Source organism: Chiroxiphia lanceolata, chromosome 14 (assembly GCF_009829145.1).
Source record: "Chiroxiphia lanceolata isolate bChiLan1 chromosome 14, bChiLan1.pri, whole genome shotgun sequence".
In the NCBI taxonomy this organism is placed as follows: Eukaryota; Metazoa; Chordata; class Aves; order Passeriformes; family Pipridae; genus Chiroxiphia; species Chiroxiphia lanceolata.
Window position 1 is genome coordinate 3,069,339 of NC_045650.1, and position 18,809 is coordinate 3,088,147.

Sequence of the window (18,809 nt, forward strand, 5' to 3'; positions counted from 1 at the left end):
CTCATGTGATGCATCTTCCTCCTTCTCGCCAAATGGGGAACAGGAATGTTTATTGGACACTTCTGTCACTCCTTCAGTGGGAGCAGCTACCCCGTTAAAATCCCTGGCGGGCACAGCGCTGCCGCCAGGACCCCCGCTGTCCTGGTGCTCTGGCGTCTTTACCCTGCCGGATTTTGACCTGGTTTCTCTCTCCCTATCAATCCCGTGGCCTTCAGACACGCTGCCATCCTCCGATTGCTGCTTCTTGCACCTCTTTACACCAACCCTTCTGTAACCTCTCCATACAGAAGCTCCCTCTGCCCCCACGTCCCCGTGCCTATGGTGGGCTTCCCCAGCCTGCCTGCTCCCCAGCTCGGCAGCTCTGATCCCTCGGACCCTTGCTCAGTCCTTTCCCACCAGCTCTCGGTTGTTTTTCTCTCCGAAGGGTGAGGGATTACCGTGCTGGCCCGCGGGGTTCATGACCGGCAGCAGTGGCAGCCCAGCACCGCGGCCGCCCTCTCATCCCATCTCTTACGTGTGCTCCGGAGCCGGGACCTCGTCACGCTCCCGTTCCTCACCCTGAGGGTCCCGGCCCGGCCGTCTCCACCTCTCTGCGGTGTTGTCCCATGTCCCAGCTCCATCAGGGTAGCACAATGTGCCTCAGCCGCTCTTTACCAGCCCATCAGTGCGGGTCACTGGTGGCAAAAACACTCCCCCTGCAGTGCCAGGGAGGACACTTTTCCCCCTCTCAGAAATCCGCTTTTCCCTTCGCATATCCTTGAACCCCCCGCATCTGCCGGCGAGTCCCAACGTGCCCCACATCTACGGCCCCCGGGCTCCGTGCGCTCCACCCACGCCAGGTTTGTCTCCGGGTGAGGAGGCTCCTAGACGTTCTCAGCAGTGGGACCGGGTCCCTCCTGGCTTTCCCCCCATTCTGGGGCCTTTCATCCCCTTTTTCCCCCTTTCCTGCCCCGGCTCCGGAACCACGCGGGCTGCCCGCGCCGATGCTTCGGCGACTGATGCCGCGGGCAGCTCCAGCCTCCTGAGCCCCCCCGCTCAGCCCCCCCGGTAAGCACAGAGAGGGGAGGGGGTCCCCACCGAGAAGGGGGGCACTGTGTCCCTTTGTCACCCCCCTGTCACTCCTTGCCAACTTCTCCCGGACCCACGCGTGGGGTGGGTGCGCGGCGCTGCCGGGGGCGGTGGGTGAGCGGCGCTGTGGCGGAGCGGGGCGGAGCGGGGCCGGGCCGGGCGGAGCGGGGCCGGGATGGAGGGAGGAGGAGCGGGGCCGGAGCGGGGAGGAGCGAAGCGGAGGCGGGCGGGGCTGGAGCGGGGCCGGGGCGGGCGGGGACCGTGCGCGGCGCTCGGCACCGGGCGCGTCCTGCAGCCGCTCGCCCTCCGCGGCCCCGGGAGCGGCCCCGGCGGCGCTGCCGTGGCCAGGCGCGGGCACACCCGGGATGTCCTCGTCGCCCGCGGAGGAGTGCCGGTCGCCCGTGGGGCTGGACTGCTGCAGCTGCTGCCTGGACCTGGCCAACCGGAGCGGGCTGGAGGAGGGGGCAGGCGGCGAGAACAACAACCCGGGCAGCCCCACCGTGAGCAGCTTCCGGCAGCTGCGGGAGCAGCTGGTCCGGCAGAACCTCAACACCGACAAGCTGAGCTCCATCATGCGCCAGGACTCGCTGGAGCCCGTCGTGCGGGACCCCTGCTACCTCTTCAACCAGGGCATCTGCAATAGGAACATCGACCAGACCCTGCTCTCCATCCTCCTCCTCTTCCACAGGTGGGTGTCACCGCCGGGGGCCGGGGGCTACCAGGGACTGGGACCGCCGGAGCTGACAGCAGGGTCGGAGCTGTCAGCAGTGTGGGGCAAGACATGGGGCCTGCAGCCCCCCCGGGCTGGTAACAGACTGGGACTTGTGGGACCCCGGGGCTGGGGGGGTGGCAACGCCGGTGGGGTCTGCGTGGGGAGAGGCAGGAGCGGCCGCGCGTGGCACGGAGCCTGTGGGTGGTGCTAGCCCATCCCTGGGTGCGGGTCTGAGTGGCTCTGCTCCACCGTGCCCCTCTCGTGGTGCCCCGTGTCTGCCGGGCAGTGACAACAGCTCCCAGCTGTGTGTCTTGGCCGCTGGACTCTGTGCTCGTCTCCCTGGCTACCTCTGTCCACACAGACAGTGCCTGCAGGGGCATGGATAGTGTCCAGCGACAGATGGGCATCGGCCCCATTCTGCGTGGAGTGGGTGACAGGTTCCTTGGGAAGCAGTTGTGCTGCCTCGAAAGCCACCTTGAGTGTCAATGAGACCCTGGGTAGGGAGTCCACAACTCCCAGTGCCAGGTTCTGCCCTTTCGGCAGCTCCCCTGGCTCTTCCCAGAGTAAATTGAGTGGAGATAGATTTGGCCTGGGTGGTGTTTCCCGTCCCTGGAAAGTGCCTCTGCCCTGACCGAGCTGCCCTCACTGGACTCCAGGCTGTTCTGGGTGGGCTACCTGTGCCCACACAGCAGGATGTGCTTGGGGCTGCTCCCGTACACTCCCTGGGGGGCTGAGGAGGCAGTACTGGGGGATCCACCCTGCTCCCCTGCTCTAGCAGTGAGGGCAGAGGAGACTGAACAGGGAGTCCCAGGGGCTGCCACTCCACAGGGTCCTTAGCCCTGACAAGGTGGACCCGAGGGGCAAGGAGTAGACAGAGCTGTCTGAGGTCCTGCACTGGTGCTGTGTGGGGCTGGCCCCGGTGTCCAGCAGCAGGGAGGGTTGGTGACACCCTTTGCGGGAGCAGCCTGTGCTGGGGCTCGCAGGTCTGCGTCTTCCCAGCTTGGCCTGGGAGAGCCGAGCTGGGCCGGCGGTGCCGAAGCTGCCTGTGGCTTCAGCAGGTGGGACACATTACCCACCCCCAGGCCTGAGGGGAGCTATGGCCTATCAGTGCATCGCGGGCAGGTGTCTGCATGGCTGGCAGGGCAGGCAGCGGCTCTGGCACTCGCTGCTCCACTGGAGAGGAGTAGCTCGCAGGGGGGGGCGCGGCAGCACCCACGCGTTCACAGACACCTCGCCATCCCCTTCCCTCCCTGCACGCCCATGCACCCGTGGGTGCGCTCCCGTGGGCTGTGCGCGGGCGGGCGAGCCGCCCCTCGTCCCCTCGCCCGGCGCGGGAGGCGGGTGGACTCACACGTGGCCGCCCCACGCGTGTGAGCCGCCCCGGCGCACGCCCGCCTCCTCGCCCAGCCAAGCGTCTGACGCCGGGAGGCTGCTGCCTCGAGCCGGCCTTGGCGACGTTCTTCCTGCACTTACATAACGCCGAGCTGCCGCTCAGGTGGGAAAGGAGGAGTTGGGACACCCGCCAAGGCACCGGTACCCGTGCAGCCAGCGAACCTACCCAGCTGGGAGGGGACGGGAGCGAGAGGTTCCCCTGCTCCCTGGGGAGGCTGCAGCCAGTTGGCATCACAGGTGAAGGGGGGAAAGCGAGACACTGTCCCCAGTGTGGGCTGCCAGGGCTGGGGTCGGAGCCAAGCACCCGGGCTGCTCGGTGGGGCAGGCAGTGCCCATGGGCACAGCGGGCTGCTTTTGAACTTGTCCCTGCTGGAGCAGGACCCAAGAGCTCTGGGTTAGCACCTGGTGAGCTCCTGCTGTGGTAGGGAGATAGCAGAGGTGCCAGGGGATCAGGATTTCTCCCTGTCTGTGCCCCTCAGTGCTCGTTGCTGCCTGTCCTCCATGCCCTGGTGTGTGTTGTGTCCCGAGAGGCTCAGGGCATTCCCTTTTGTGACACCCCTGTGCCATGGTGTGGCGCAAAGCCACGTCCCTCCATCACACTTGATGTCCAAGCACCTTGGTCTGGAGGTTGCCTGGGTGATCCCCTGTCCCCCTCAGGTGTCACAGCGTGGGGGAGCTGGGTGTATGGCCCCGGGCATTGGAGCCAGGTGTGCCCACACCTGTGTTTGCGGTTGTTTCACTCCAGCCTGAACTTTCTCCTCCTGGGGAATGAGCCAAGACACCCAAGAGGAGATAGCATATACAGCAGAGAATTGTGGGTGCCAAAGGAACACCCCGATAACAGGCCTGAGAAGGGTACCCGGCTGCTGGCACCAGGGAACCCAAACCAGTCAGTGCCCCTTGTTGTGGCTGATGTGCTCCAGTGACACAGGAGGGGGTGGAAGTTGTGTGGATGCACACACTCGTGCATGGCCGACATCCAGCACGGCATGGGAGCACCAAACTGCTGCGCTCGGGGTCAAGTCTGGTTCTGGTGCTGGCTGGAAACAGCTCTATCAGGGTCAAGTCAGTGCTGGGCATCTCAAACAACTCATATTCAGCATGTCTGACCTGTCTCTGGGGGTTTCCCCAGCTGGGTGGTCTCTGCTAGGCTCTCCGTGCCCCTTTGCTCACAGCAGGGGTGTTGTCAGGGACGCACAAGGCAGGGATGCTCTGAACCGATTGCCTCCAGGGCTGACACTCCTGCAGGAAGCCTTCCTGCTCCAGGAGTGCATGGGATCCTGTGCCCAAAGGGCTTCTCCCCACTGTGCCCTCACACAGGGCATCACAAACTGCTCTCCAGGGAGATCTTGGGAGTGCCAAGGGGCCAAGCTCACATGGAAGCATCAGGTAGAAGGAGGGCAGCTGCCACCATCCTGGCTGGGCACACCTTCTCCCCGCAGATGCCAACACAGTGGGCAAAAAGGTCTTTGCAATCCCTCTGCAGTGTTACCCCAGCTCATCCCAGAGCCAGGCATGAGCCTGACCAAGTGTGGGTCAGGAAGTGCAGCCCTGTGACCGTGTGACACCTTTCCCCAGAGCAGGGGGTGAGGGGAGCCGTGGTGTGGGAGGAGGTTGGCGCTGTGGGAGGAGCAGCACCCCGGGTGTGTGCTGGCGCCTGATCGAAGCAGGACCCCGCCTGGCTCTGGGTGGGGAGAGGAGGTACGTGCCAGCCTGCTCGCCCACATCGGCCAGCCGTGCCAGCACTCCTTCCAGCCTCTCCTGGGCAACACCTGGCAGCCTGGCCAGCCTGTGTCCGTCCTGCTCCGGGCAGCGAGGGGATGCCTCTGCACAGCCAGACAATCTCCGAGCACTGCCCGACCTGCTGCTCCACCGAACAGGTTGGGCAATGACCCACCCTTTGGTCTGAGCCATGAAAAGGGCTGGGGTCCACCTTCCCCTGGGCCAGAGCAAGTCAAGGAAGTCACAGGGAGGCAAGGGGGCCTCAAGTGTGATGAATTTGGGCGGGAGAAGCAGGGCAGCTCCGCCTTTCCCACTGCAATGTCAGGCTGGTGAGCAAGAGTGCCTGGACAGCGGTACCAGGGTGGTATTTGTGTCCTGGTACCAGGGTGGTATTTGTGTCACAGCACCACTTGTTCCTGTCCATCGAGTGTCACTTTGTGGCAGCAATGCAGGAGGAGAGGAGCCAGGGCAGGAGGAGAGGAGCCAGGGCCTAAAGGGCATCCCGGGGTGGCAGGGCCAAGGCATGCATTCCAGCCGGCTGAGTGGGCTGGAGCAACAAGGACACATTGATGGGGAGAGGGGCCACAAGTGAGCGTGAGAGAGGTGTGGGTGTGAGACCAAGCTGTCCTGCTCTCCCTGCTTTGGCCCTGGGACAGCTCTGCCATGGAGGGGGCTGGGAGGGCCCCCTTGACCACCAAGACCATGCATCAGGCTTTGCTTGCTTTGCTCCCAAAGGACAGAGCTGCACGTGGCCTGTCCCGTGGCCTGCAGTGTGGTTTGCCAGCCCTGCTCACTGCTGAGGTGCTGGGGAGATTTCGTTTCAGTGGCAGGAGTAGCTTGTACTGCTGGGAGGTGCTGACCTTGGTGTGCCCAAATCCTCCCAACACCAGGAAGATGCCAGGCGGGCAGCCAGCTGAGCCCACCTTGGTCTCCATCATGGGCATCCTGACACCCTGGGACGCCCACCCCATGACCGAGGAGACTTCAGAGCGATGTCCCCACAGGTCAGGTTTACAGGGCTCTGATATAGCACAGGGGGCTCAGCATGGCTTGGCAGGGCTAGTGGCAGAACACGCCACACCATGCACTGTGCCTGTCCCTTCCTGCTCCTGCAAGACCCAGCTCCCTCCAGACTCCCAACATTCCCTGGAGCTCAGGAGAGCACTGCTTAGCCCCTCCAGCCTTTTGGGACGGAACCATTTGCCCACGATCACAAGGCTATGGCCAAGGGGGCTGGCACAGCTGAGCTAGAGTCTGGTGATGCCAATGTCAGCTGCTCAGCAGCTCGTCACCTCAGTCCCCTCAGGATGCTCCAGCACTGCCCGTCTGCCAGGGCAGATGCCTGGCTCCCCACAGACAGGGGTAGGTGTCCCAAGGTCAGGCAGGGATGACAGCATGGCCCTATGGGGGAAAGGCTGGACAGGATTTATTTCCAGCTGTGAACTTTAAAGATGTGGAAGAGGTTGGAGCTGGAGCAGGTTGCAGGGGTCTGCCCTGGTCTCAGCATCATGCCAATTCCCTCCAGCATCAAACTTTCCCTTCCTGGTGAGACATGGCCTGATCCTGGATGATCTCTGCTGGGATTATTGCCACCTCCCTGGCCACTGCCCAGCATAAGGAAGGTTAAAGCCAACCTTGTGCTTTGGGGGAGCACCGTGACCTGTGTGGGACCAAGGGGCTCGGGATGCGTGTCATCAGAACTTGGTAGCTGTGTGTGTGCCCAGGGGATGTGACTGTCCATGTGCTGTAAGGGGACTGCCAAGGGGAGCAGGGGTCCAGGTTGGATCCTGCCCTTGGGAAGGACTGAGACCCTGTTGGCACATGGCAGAGAATCACAGAATTATTTAGGGTGGAAAAGACCTCTGAGATCATCAAGTCCAGCCTTACCCCAAGGCATGTGTGGGGGGGAGAGGGCTGCAGAGGCGATAGAGGCTGCAACCCATCCCGAGGGCAATACTTTGCAAATGAGCTCTGAGTTATATTTATCCAGGTGATGCACATGGCTGGCTTTGAAACAGGAGATCATGATCCTCTGTCTGTGTCCTGAGTTATATATAAATATATATTTGAGGGGGCTTTTGATGCAGAATGACTCCAGTGACAGAGCAGAAGCCCTGGGCCTGCCAGACTCCAGGATCAGGCTGGGGTCCAGTCCTCGCCACCCCGTACCTGTGATTCCCTTGGGATTGCCTTGGGGCAGGACAAGACATCCTTATGGTCTCAATGGTGATCCCCCTGTGACACAGAGGGGGACTGCTCCACCGGTTTGGAGGCAGGGCACAGTCTCAGGTTGTCCCCAAAGGTTGGCACAAGCCAGGTGAGGGCTGGCTACTGAGGCCAGCACACGGAGAGCCACGGCAGTGCTGTAGGTACACGTCCCGCCAGCAGCTGATTGTCTTTCACGTTGTTATTGTTCTGAAATGTCAGCAAGGGCAGGGTTTCAGCGAAGGTCCCTGATTCGAAATGCCCGGGATTCCTTGCAAAGGCCAGGCGGGGTATTAATAACCGGCTCTGCTGAAGCTGCGCCGCCCTGCATGTCCTTGCCTGACCTCCTGCGGGTGCTGGCTCACGCACTGGCTGAGCGCGGCTCCTCTCCTCTCCAACCCCCACCAGATCAGGTCTGTCTGGGCTTCGCACCCCCAGCAGGGTCCAGCCACCCCCTGGGCGTTGTGGGGCTGCTGGGATTCCCCCCAGGCGTCCTCATCGAGCCAAGCAGGAGAGCGCCAGGTTCTGCCACCTGGGAAAGGGGCTGGCGAAGGGCTTGGGGGGGGGGGTTCTGTAAATAGGGTTTATTCTGGGCTGGAAGAGCAGATTTGGGTAGCATGGGGTGCGCCACACTGCTCTCACGGCTCCCCAGCCTCCATGCTCATTACATAACGAGCTGCCTCCCAATTAGCGAGCGGGCACTCCCACACGCCGCAGGGCAGCCACTGCCAGTGCCCAGCGGGGCTCCAGAGCGCCCGCTCCTGCCTGCAAAGGGGCCCAGGATTGCTTTTGGAGGATGCCAGAGGCCCTGCCTTGGGGTTCCTCTCTCGGGCTGGGGATCCCTGCAAAGCTGAGTGAGGGGCTGGGGGAGGCAGAGCCCAGGCTGGCAGCCCCCTGCCCACTTGCTCTGAGGTTCAAGGGCACTGCGTGGCCCCTCGTGCTGCAGGGTGTCCCTTCATCGTCACGGCCACCCCAGTTCCCTGAAACTGGACCAGAAAAGGGGAGGCAGTATCAGGGGATGATCCAGCCGGCACTGTCCAGGTTGACACAGTAAGCTTTGAAATGAGGACAGTTCGGAGTTCAGAGCCGTGGCTGGCAGGAGCCCCAGGGCAGGGCACGGGCTAACCGGGAGGTGATAACAGCGAGTTCAGTGACAGGACTCCACCCTGGGCCTGCGTGGGTGTGAAGCACTTTGCTCTGCGGACAGATTTGCGGATTAAAGCTCTGCAGAGGGTTCAGCCTGCCATCCTCCCTGGGGCTGGGCATCCCTTCCCACGGGAGAAGGTGGCTGTGCTCCCCCCACCGCCAGGCACAATGCATGGGGAACGCCACGGGGTTTTCACTGGGCTGTGCCATACCTGGCTACCTTGCCTCTGCATTCAGTGGCTGTGGGACCCTTTGCGGGGGGTGCAAGGGTGCCCCATGGCCCTTGGCAGGGTGCCCACCAGGGCAGCCCACACTGGGCTGGCAGCACTGTGGGGCTAGTGTTGACAAACACCACCAAGGTGGGATGTTGGGCCACATGGTCTAGGGCTGGTACCAACTAGATCAGCCCTTTTACCTCTTTCTCTCCTACCTCAGCATGTTATGGGGAAGCCATGGCTTTGGGGCCTTCCTACAGCATGGTGAAGAGGGCTTGGCTCTGAGCTGGGTCCTCTCTGACCTCCCCTCCTCACACTGGTGCTGGGGGGCAGCTGCTACCACGGGGCATGGGAGGAAGAAGAGGGTCTGGTGGCAAAGTTAGAGAAAGAAAAATTGCAGCTCTCAGCAGGCCAGCTCTGGGGTGTGCACTCGCACGCAAGAAAAAACAGAACTGGGAGTACAGCCAAGTACCTTTATCAGAGGAAACAGGCAGCCCCACAGCTGGACACAGGAGCCTGCCAGGGCTCCATCCACCACCCCACGCCACCTCCAGCCTGACAGGTTGGAGGAGTCTCCACAGCACAACCCCTGCCCGCTGCCTGGCACGGGGGGTCACCTGTGTCCCCTGCCCACAGCCACAGAGCTTGCTGTGCCTCCATTGGGGGTGAAGGGAGGTTCCTTGTCAGCCTTCCCCAAGGACAGTTTCCCCATCAGCCTTCCCTCACTGAAACCCTCCTCAGGTTTCCCCAACATGGCAGAGGCCGCTGCCTCTGTGCAGCTCTTCCCACGTGACTCTGGTGTCCCCTGGGCTGGGACTGGGGCCAGGTAAGGCCAGCAGCACCAGCTCTGCAGGCAGGGGCTTGCAGCCTTGCCTGGGCACTTAGAGGTGTGCCCAGGAGGGGTTGCCCGCTGCTCTGGAGCAGCACATGCCCCAGGTTGGGGGGATTTATGAGCTCTCTAAGGCTCTGGTGGGCATGACCTGGGTCCCCATGTCACAGGGCTCCTAGTTGTGTGGGGCTTCCATGTGTCCCACACAACCCCTGGAAGGCACCAGCTGAGCCAGGCAGGGGTAGTGTCAGGCCTCAGTGAGCAGCTCAGTCAGGGTGTGTTCAGGAAGAGGAAACCAAGAGCTGGACAACTGGTGTGCTTTGGCAATGCTAGCCTCTTAGCTCTGGGGACTGGCACAGCAGCCCCACGCCAGTGCCACAGGGCAAGCAGGCACAGTTTGGGATGCTGGGGCTGGAGCAGCATTCCCACACCATTGCCACAGGGCAGGCAATTCCAATTCAGGATTCTGGCACTGGCACAGCAGATGACCCAGCTGCCTGCTTGCCTGTTGGCAGCCTCTGGCATTACCCTTCCCTTCCCAGCACCAGGATAGGGCTGCTGGGCAAGACCAGGAGCTTCTCAGCCCTGTCCCATGCCCAGCCCTTCCTACCATGGGCTCCCACAGTCTCCAGCCATCACTGGTGTCCCTGGCCACCCCTCCCTCCATTCCTGCAGGGCATGGCTGGCCCTGGTGCTGGCATACCCACTCCCGTGGCCGCCACCAACACAGCTGCAGGAGTTTGGGCTTTGACAGGCAGTTTCCTTAGCGTGTTTGCAAGCAGTGGTTTTTCCTCTCCCACTCCACTCTGACCCTTGGAGCGGGAGATCTGGCTCTGCAGAGCAGCCTGGGCAACCTTGGCTCTGCGCCTTTCCCCGTTTGCTCTCCAGTGTCTCCGAGGCCAGGCTATAAACATTTCCCACGCCTCGGACCCTCTGATGGGCCTTCCTCCCATTGAGCTGAGTCCTTGGGAGAGAGCAAGCCAGGAACGCTGCCATGGAGCTGTGAGCACAGCCTGTAGCAGGAGGAGAGAGCTGAGGCTGGGGAGCCAGGGCTGCTCCTGCAGCCCCAACAGTCCTGCCAGGGCAGGAGCATCCTTTGGTGTGTGGCACTGCAGTGCCTGGCTTGGGTCTCACGCACAGGGCTCAGCACAAACAGCACGTCTTGTCCCCAGGGCCATGACCCACAACACTGTGCAAGTGTGGAGTGCCAGGCAGTGAGAGATGATCCCCTCATCCTGCTCCCTGTCACCCCTTGCTCCAGCCAGGCAGAGCCCCGTGGGGGCCGCAGACCTCCACATCCCATTGCTGAGGAGGGGGCTGTCATTAAACGTCACTTGGCAGAGGGGCCGGCATCTCCCGGGCTGGGACACAGGCTGTGTGAGGGCTGAGGGGCTGCTGGCAGCTTCAGGGTGTCCTGCAGGACCACTGCTGGGGTGATACCACCATTGGCTGGTGTCACCACCTCTCCTCACTGCTCGATGACAGCTGCGGGTGGTTTTTTTTCCCCAGAGAGCACAACAATTAGTGTCACAATTACTCTGTATCGCGGCTACTGTTGCTGTTCCCAGAATAACCACAGGCTCGAGCCGGGCCCAGCCTGACGAACCTCCCATCACTGGGTACGGAGGCAGGAGCTGCCCTGGTGCTGTCTCAGGGATACAGTTCACAGCGCTGGCCCTTCTCGCCCAGCCTGCTCCAAGATGCCCATCACTGTGTCCTCTGGTGCCATAGGGTAGCTGCAAGGCCACAGCCCCCTGCTCTTTAGGAAGGGCAAGGGGGTATATTGCCCACCCTGCTCCACTTGGAGGACCACATGTGGGTGGTGGGAGAGGAGGTGGCTGCCAGCAGCCTGGCAAGGCCTTCAGCCAGGGCTGTGGGGGGGGCTGGGGCCCCATGTAGGACCCTGCTGCTGTGGGGGCATTGGGGTGGCTCAGAGGGGCTCCCTGGGGGCAGCTGGCACAAAGCAGGGTCCAGCAGAGCTGGGAGCTCATGCTCCCGGCGTGGAGATGCCAGCAGAGCTACCGGTGCCCCCCGTGGGCTGGGTGTGCCCCCCTGCTGCAGAGGGGCCCGTGGAGCTGCCTCGCGCCGCGCCGCCGACACGGGGTGTGCAGGCAGGGCTGTGCGTCAGCCGTGAGTCAGGGCAGCATGTGCGGGGGGTGCTGGCGCTGCACGTGCACCCACACGCGCGGAGCGGCAGCGTGTTTGCCGGGCATGCCTGCAAAGTGCTTGTCACAGAGGCTCTGGGGTTGGAAAAGACCCCGAAGGTTATCGACTCCAGGTGCTAAACTAACGCGTGGGCACACGCGTGCAAGCAGCGTGCACGAGCGCACATGTGTGTGCAGAGCGTGACCCCGTGCGCGGGCTGTGCGCCCGTGTGGGCTGGCAGACGTGTGTGTGTAAGAGGTATGGGCGTGCTGTGTGTGCAGGGGGTGTGTGTGCACATGCGTGTGCAGGAATGTAGGGGCTGCAAGGTGTGCCATGGTTGTGTGTGCCCAGCGACATGTCCAGGAGCCCCGTCCCCCAAGTGGGAGTGCTGTGGGCACAAGGCTGCAGTCCCCTACCCAGCCAGCCCCTGCCCTGGCCACAGGTTGCCTAGGGATCCCTCATTCATTGAGTGTGGGGAAGGAGACTGCTGCTTCTCCACCCCTCCAGAGCATCCCTCCCTGCGGTCTCATGGAGGCGGACAGCATTCTGCCAAGCCTTGGAGCAGGGAACCTGCACCCTGAGCAGTGATGGCTGTGGCCAGGGCTGGGTGGAAAGACCCCAGGGGGTCTGCAGGGAAGTCAGTTACACAGTCCTGTTTATTTTTGCAGTAGTCCCACTCCATGGGAAAAATATTGGAGGTGGCAGAGCTGAAGCGATCTTAGCCCAAAGCACTTTCCAGCTTCGCTCCAGCAGCTGCAGAAATTGCTGGGTTTTCCCCAGTCCTTGGTGCCTGAGTGCTGCATCAGGAAGGGACCAGACAGGAACCCAGACCTCCAAGCTGTGGGACATGGGCCACCGGCAGAGCCCTTAGTCTCTACTAATGATTTAGGGCTTCCTTTGGGAAGGAGGCTGGGCAGGACTGGGGGGGGGCTTTAGTACAGACAGTGGGAAAACAGGCACAGCTGTCAGGGCTTGGGGCAGGCTGGGGTCTGCCCATCCCATCTCCCTGCTGCTGCCACCTCTGCAGGAGACAGAAGATGGCACAACTGGTGACGTGCCCAATCGTGGGAAAAAGTGCCTCTCCCCATCTCTCCTCCCCTCTTTGCAGTGAGAGCGGGACCCTCCCTGAGCTGCAGTGGGAAACTGAGTCAAAGGACCCCTGGTGTGGGTGGTCTGGACTTGTCCCAGTAAGGGGACAGCTGTGTCCTAGAGGCTGCTACCCAGCCCACCACCAGTCACTCTTGCGACAGGCGCACACAGTGCCCTTTCATCTGCCCATGGAGGGGGGCACCGCGCGGCTCGGGGTGGCACACTGGCCACCGGCCCTGAAAGGGCCAATTGAGCGCAGCTGAGGTCATCCCCCAGCATGTTTACCCCGTGCCCGCAGCCCCTGGATGCGGCCGGCACCCAGGCTGTCTCTGCCATCGCAAGCTGGGGGGACACGGCCACAGGCAGAGCCGGCATCGCTGCCGGGGAGCAGAGGGGCCGCAGCGGGGCCGTGGGGCAGCATGGCCTTCCAGCCACCATACTCCCCGAGCCTCTTCAGAAGGAGGGATTGGTGAGTAGGGTCTGGTGCGGGCAGGGGGGGTACACACGTCAGCCCGGTGGCGCAGGGGACAGACCCCTGCCTGCTCTCTGCAGTGCCAGCCCCGCACTCAGCCCTTGCCCAGCAGCTTTGCGTGGGCTGGGCTGGTGCCAGCACAGGGGGGATATGCATCATCTCCCCCACGGGTCCCAGACGGGCCCACTGGGGAGACAATGCTTTCTCACATCCCCACATCAAACCCGTGTGTGCCGGGGCAGCCGGGCGTGCCTGGCTGCGGTTTGCGGGCAGCACAGCATCTCATGCAGGGTGCCTGTGCCCTCTGCCCCGCGGGACCCCACGGCCCTCACCCTGCCCTGGGAGGTTGGTGCGATTTGCAGAGAGCTGCCTGGCCAGGTCTGGCTCTCTGCAGCAGCTGTAGTGCACTGTGCCTCAGTTTTCCTTTCTGATGGGGAAATACCACCTTTCCCACCTGAGGGAAATACCCCTCCCCACCTGAGGAAGGGTCCTGGCAGCACACCTGGGCTGTCAGGGCTCCTTGGTCTCTCCCAACAGCCAGCTGCCAGGCACCTTCAGGATCCCCTGGATCGGGGCCTTCGGGGTCCTCTGCAGCATTCCTGGGGTGCACGTGTGTTGTGAATGAGTGTTTTAAGGTCGCTTAAAGTGCCCTGCCAGCTCTAACATTTTCTTGGATGCTGCGCCGTGCATGAGCTCTGCCACGGGGTCTGTTCAGCATCAGCTCTGCCATGGCCTTCAGGGGATGAAACATGGGGGTCGGGGGCAGTGGGTGGCCACTGAGCAAAGTCCCCCCAGGCCCAGGTCCAGAGGGCAGAGATAAGCGGGGAGCCGAGCGCCAGGAGGGGGGCAGCACCCGGGTGGGCAGTGCCACTCCATTTCCCGGGATGCTGAGGGCTTTTTAGGGGTCCTGCCTCCACCCCACGGAGGAGATCCGCTTGCTCTATGTGCAGGTCGCTGTGGAGGACCCGGCGTCACCCCGGGGCTTGCACACGCGTGTGCACACAGAGGGACGCCACTGCACACAGGCAGCGCACCCGCGGCCCTGGCCGTGCACCCCAGCACCCTCCCCCCGTGCACCCCCGGCCCCAGCCCCTGCAGTGCCCCCCGTGCCCGCGGGGGGGCCCCCCCGTCCGGTCCCGCCGCCGCCCGTGCGGGGTTATGCAAGGGCGGGCGGGGCCGCCGCGGCCGAGGGCGTGTTCGGCACCCGCGGGGGTTCTGTGCCCCGGGACTGGTCGGCACCCCGCGGTCGTTGTTCTGCACCCTGGCGGTGTTGTTGTTCTGTACCTCGGGGCTGCTCTGCAACCCGGGGGGGTGGTGTTCAGTACTCTGGGTTTGTTCTGTGCCCCCATTCCGTTGTCGACCCCAGGTTTTGTCTGCACCCTGTGGTTGTTGTTCTGTACCCCGGGCATGTTCTGTACCCCCAATTTGTTCTCCACCCCGGAGTCGTTGTTCTGCACCCCCGTGGCGGTGGTGTTCTGTACAGCGGGGGTTTGTTCTGTACCCCGGGACTGTTCTGCAACACAACGGGGGTGTTGTTCAGTACTCCGGGCTTGTTCTGGACCCCTGGTTTGGTCTGCATCCCCCGTTGTTCTGCACCCTGGGCGTGTTCTGCACTCCGTGTTTTTTTTTCTGCGCCCCGAATTCGTTCTGTACCCCGGGTTCGTTCTGTACCTGGGTGCTGTTCTGCACTCCCGGGGTGTTGTTCCGCGCCCTGGGTTTGTTCTGCACCCCGCAGTTCTGCACATTAGGCATGTTCTGTACTCTGGGTTGGTTCTGCACCCCGTGTTTGCTCTGCCTGCAGGTTTTGGTTTCCCTTCCCGGGGTTGTTTTTCACGCCCGGTTGTTTTTCTGCTCTTGTTTCTGTTGTTTGTCGCTCCAGTTTCTGTTTGTTTGCACCCTCATTTCTGTTATGCACCCCGGTTTTTTGTTTTGTTCTGTTTTGTTTTTTTTCGTATCCCCATTTCTGTTTTTCATTCCCGTTTCTATTTTGCACCCCTGTTTCTATTTTGCACGCCTGTGGCTCCCCTTCCCCTCCTGCCTCCCCTTCGCAGCCGCGGGGCCCCACCACGTGGGACCTGCAGGCTGCATCCCCAAACGCAGAGCGGGTTCACCCTTTCTCCCAGTCCCCCAAGCAGCTGCGTGTGTTCTCCCCCCCCCGTCCTGGGTGCATGTGGGGAGCACGGGAAGGGGGTGCTGAGGCATGTGGGCTGTGGGGGAACTGGATTAGGGGTGCCAGGGGTGCCAGGACTCTGGTTGCAATAGTGTGTGGGGGTGTGCAGATGAGGTGGGGACACAGTGTTGAGGGCGGGGGTCCTGCACTGGGAGGGTGTGTTGCTGCGCTGGGGTGCAACTGGAAGGGGCGGAGGGGCGGCAGTGGGGTGCAGAGGTGCAGTAGGGGGGTGGAGGTGCAGTACGGGGGGGCAGGGTGCCGCAGCAGGGGTCAACGTGTCACATCGAGGGGCAGTAGCGGAGGTCAATGTGTCACCTCGGGGGGCAGTACCGATGCAGCCCCGGGCGCGGCGCTGCGGGGCGGCGGGCGGTCCCGGCCGCGCTGGCCCCTCCCGGCAGGGCGGGCGCCACCGATATAAGCGGGGGCGGCGAGGGGGGGGTCCCGCAGTGCGTTCGTTGCCGTCCGTGTGAGTGTGTCCCTGCGCTCGCAGTCATGAGCACCGGCATGTACCAGTCCCCCATGGAGGTGGCTGTCTACCAGCTCCACAACTTCTCCATCTCCTTCTTCTCCTCCCTGCTCGGGGGGGATGTGGTCTCCGTGAAGCTCGACAACAGGTAGGGGCAGCCCCGGTGCCGCCGCGGTGCCCCCGCCGTTCGCCGCAGGGCCCCGGGGGAGGGGGCGTCCCGGTGCCCCGGGGGGGGCCCTGCTGCATACCCTGATCGAGGTCCAGGGGCGTTGTTGCTCCCGGAGCGAAGGGCTCGCACGACCGGTGCCTGGATTCCTGGGTTTCCCCGGGGAGGGTCCCGCCCCGATGCATTGGCAGGGTGTGTGTGTGGGGGGGTGGCTGCGCTGATCCCCGTGGAAAGAGGGGTGCTCGGTGCTAACCCCCGGCCTCTCCGCTTTCTTCCAGCGCTTCCGGAGCCAGTGTGGTGGCCATCGACAACAAGATCGAGCAAGCGATGGTGAGCTGCAGGGCTGACCCCCCGCACCTTCCCCCGTCATCCCGCGGGTGCTGTGCCCTAGAGGGAGGCTCCCCGCTCCCGGGTGGGTGCTCTGCCCGAGGCGGAAGGTCCCTCTACCCCCGGGGATCCTCCCTCTCCAGCCCGCTGCCGGGCAGAGTCGTTCTTTGTCTGTGGCTGGAGCTCATTGGCTCCATCCGCGCCGCAGTGCGCAGGGAGCGAGGGTGGACATGGAAGGGGACCCTCGGGTTGTGAGGGTGATGGAGCCAGGTTCTCTGGGTAATCGGAAACTGCAGCCCCCCCCTCAGACCCCGGGACAGGAGTTGGAGCTGGAGGGCGCCTGTGTATGCAGAGAGACCAGAGGGATGGGAGCTGAGGGAGCTATGCTGCCTGAGCACCAAGCCCTGGCCAGGATTCCAAGGATAGGGTGGGGAGGGACAGCCTTGGGAAAAGCTTCTGCAGCACTTGGCACTTTTCCCGGTACTTGGTAAAGGGAGGGAGCTACCCCCAGGGCATAACTCTTCAGTGATGGTCTCTTCCATGGCCTTTTGCAGGATCTTGTGAAAAATCATCTGATGTACGCAGTGCGGGAGGAGGTGGAGGTCCTGAAAGAGCAAATCAAGGAACTGTTGGAGAAAAACTCCCAGCTGGAGCGTGAGAACAGCCTCCTGAAGACCCTGGCCAGCCCCGAGCAGCTGGAGAAGTTCCAGTCCCGGCTCCCAGTGGAGGTGCTGTGCCCTGAGGAGCAGAGCCCCGGGGTGGCTGCCCCGGCCCAGCACTCCGGGGCCTCTGCGGTGTAAGGTGGCTCTGTCCTTGGGGTGGGCAGAGCCACAGAACTCTTTCTACTTAATCTCCTGCAAAATCGTTTCCGCCTTCATCTCACACGAAGGACTGCCAGACCTGGCGCTGAGCCGTGCCCCCCGGGCAGCCCTGGCCAGCCCGCAGAGCCAGTGGCCGTCTCCTGCATGAGGATGCTCTTCTTCAAGGGAGACGCAGGCAGCTGACCCCCCCTCCCCATCCAACCGCCCGCCGGGTGCCAGGAGGAGACCTGTGGCTGCCCGTCCCGGGCTCTGCTGAAGCCTGGGCACCTTGGCACCCTGGCAGTGCCGGGCAGTCTTTGGCACCACGATGGGAGCCTGCGGTTGGAAGGAGCGCTGGCCGAGCCTCGGGCCACGGCTGCACTCTGCAGGGGGGTGTCTCTTTCTGGCAAAGCCTTACGTTGGAGGGAGACCGACGTTTAGCGAGCGAAGCACATTTGTCCCACGAGCCACCCAGGAGCCTGCTGGAACCCGACCCAGACTGAGCAGCACCGGAGGTGGCAGCTGCAGCGTAGTGCATGGCTGAACGCACAGCAGTGTGGGGATTACAAGGGAAAAAAAAAAAAGCTTGTTTTGTTAGTTTGGGCATCTTCTGTAGCTGTATCTATGTATAAACATGCACACGAGCGGTGCCTCCGAGGCTGTGGGGTGCCCGCTCTGGGCCAGCCATGCCCATTGGAACAGCTGGGGGATTCAAGCCAGACTGGAACGGTGAGCGGCTGTCACTGGGTGGCCAGCTGCTGCAAGTCGCAGCAAGGAGGGGACAGATTCACCCCTCTCTGGTGTCCCACGTGATGAAGCAGTGTGGCAGCACTGGGAGGATCCGGACTGACCACTGGGCAGAGCTGTGAGCGGGGCTGCGCTCCAGCCTGCTGGGTTGGGAGGAGCTGGCTTGTTTTCTGAGCTCCCCCCTGTACCTGGCCTGCTCTCTGGGAAGAGATGGGACATTGCTTTTGATGTCAGAAGCGGTGACACTGTTGTGTATATCTAGATAGAAATGGCAATAAACTCTACTTTTTATATATACGTGTGCCCCAAGCTGTGTCTGTGGCTGGGAAGGTGGGGGACAGTGGTGTTGCTGAGGAGGAGGCTGGGGCTTGCTGAGATGGGACTGGTGAGGATACTGGGCTGATGTTGTTCCCCAGCTGGGAAAACCTGGCAGCTCCCCACCTTAGCAAGGGATCAGCCCCCCCCAGACAGCCCTGGATGAGCCAAGATGGGGTTTTGGAGACATGAGCAGGCAGCCCCTTCCCAAGGCTGTGTGTGCAATAGGGAAAGGTGCTGTGAACTTGCAGGTCTCTGTCCCCTGTGTCACACCTGTGACTAGGGGTGTGTGCAGGGCAGGCTTGGGGGGCAAACAGGAAGGGGGCTTTTCTCAGGCTGTGTGGAGCTGTATGTACCCACAGCTCTGCTCTTCCTCCAGTGTTTTTGTTCTCACTTCTCACAGTTATCGTTGATATTTGTGTTTTGTTTTTTTTTCATTTTGAACCATCCCAAAGGTATGTGAGGGTCAGAGGATGGGTCATCTAGACTGAATAGTGCTGGATGAGGGCTGAGAGTGCCCCAACTCTGTCCTAAGTCACAGCCAGCCTTCGATTCAACCCCATGGGGTATGTGGGAGAGGACAAAACAACCCTAAACCCTCCACCTCTGGGAATGCTGGTGGCTATGACAGGTTAAAGGCTGGTAGGTGCCTGGAGGTGTGTGCACAGAGCCACAGGCTGGCAGGACGTTTGAAGCCAGGTGCCAGGGTTTTATACCTGGACACAGCTCCTGGGCCAGCTGGAGCCATCCCTGGGCCGGCATTGCCCGTGCCCACAGGAGTGGGTTGGTTGCTGTACCCTGTGCTGTGGCTTCGGATCTCTAC

General features: G+C 62.7%; 1 protein-coding gene across 2 annotated transcripts; it reads left to right on the forward strand.

The window, feature by feature from the left end:
* The first annotated feature begins 1,328 nt into the window (after window positions 1-1,328).
* Window positions 1,329-17,968, forward strand: TSC22D3 (TSC22 domain family member 3). Of its 2 annotated transcripts, none has more exons than XM_032701916.1 (3): window positions 1,329-1,756; window positions 16,076-16,127; window positions 16,679-17,968. In XM_032701916.1, exons 1-3 carry the CDS (start codon window positions 1,434-1,436, stop codon window positions 16,922-16,924), a joined length of 621 nt encoding a protein of 206 aa, XP_032557807.1. In that variant the 5' UTR covers window positions 1,329-1,433; the 3' UTR covers window positions 16,925-17,968. The 2 variants fall into 2 exon arrangements, with proteins under 2 accessions (XP_032557807.1, XP_032557808.1); XM_032701917.1 differs by lacking the exon at window positions 1,329-1,756 and adding an exon at window positions 15,595-15,779.
* The last annotated feature ends 841 nt before the right edge of the window (window positions 17,969-18,809 follow it).

Excerpts from the sequence above, each read along its gene's own strand:
- TSC22D3 (XM_032701916.1), top strand. The coding sequence starts at position 1,434 with ATGTCCTCGTCGCCCGCGGAGGAGTGCCGGTCGCCCGTGGGGCTGGAC. Across the intron at positions 1,757-16,075 it reads ATCCTCCTCCTCTTCCACAG|CGCTTCCGGAGCCAGTGTGG; the intron begins GTGGGTGTCACC and ends GCTTTCTTCCAG. Across the intron at positions 16,128-16,678 it reads ACAAGATCGAGCAAGCGATG|GATCTTGTGAAAAATCATCT; the intron begins GTGAGCTGCAGG and ends GGCCTTTTGCAG.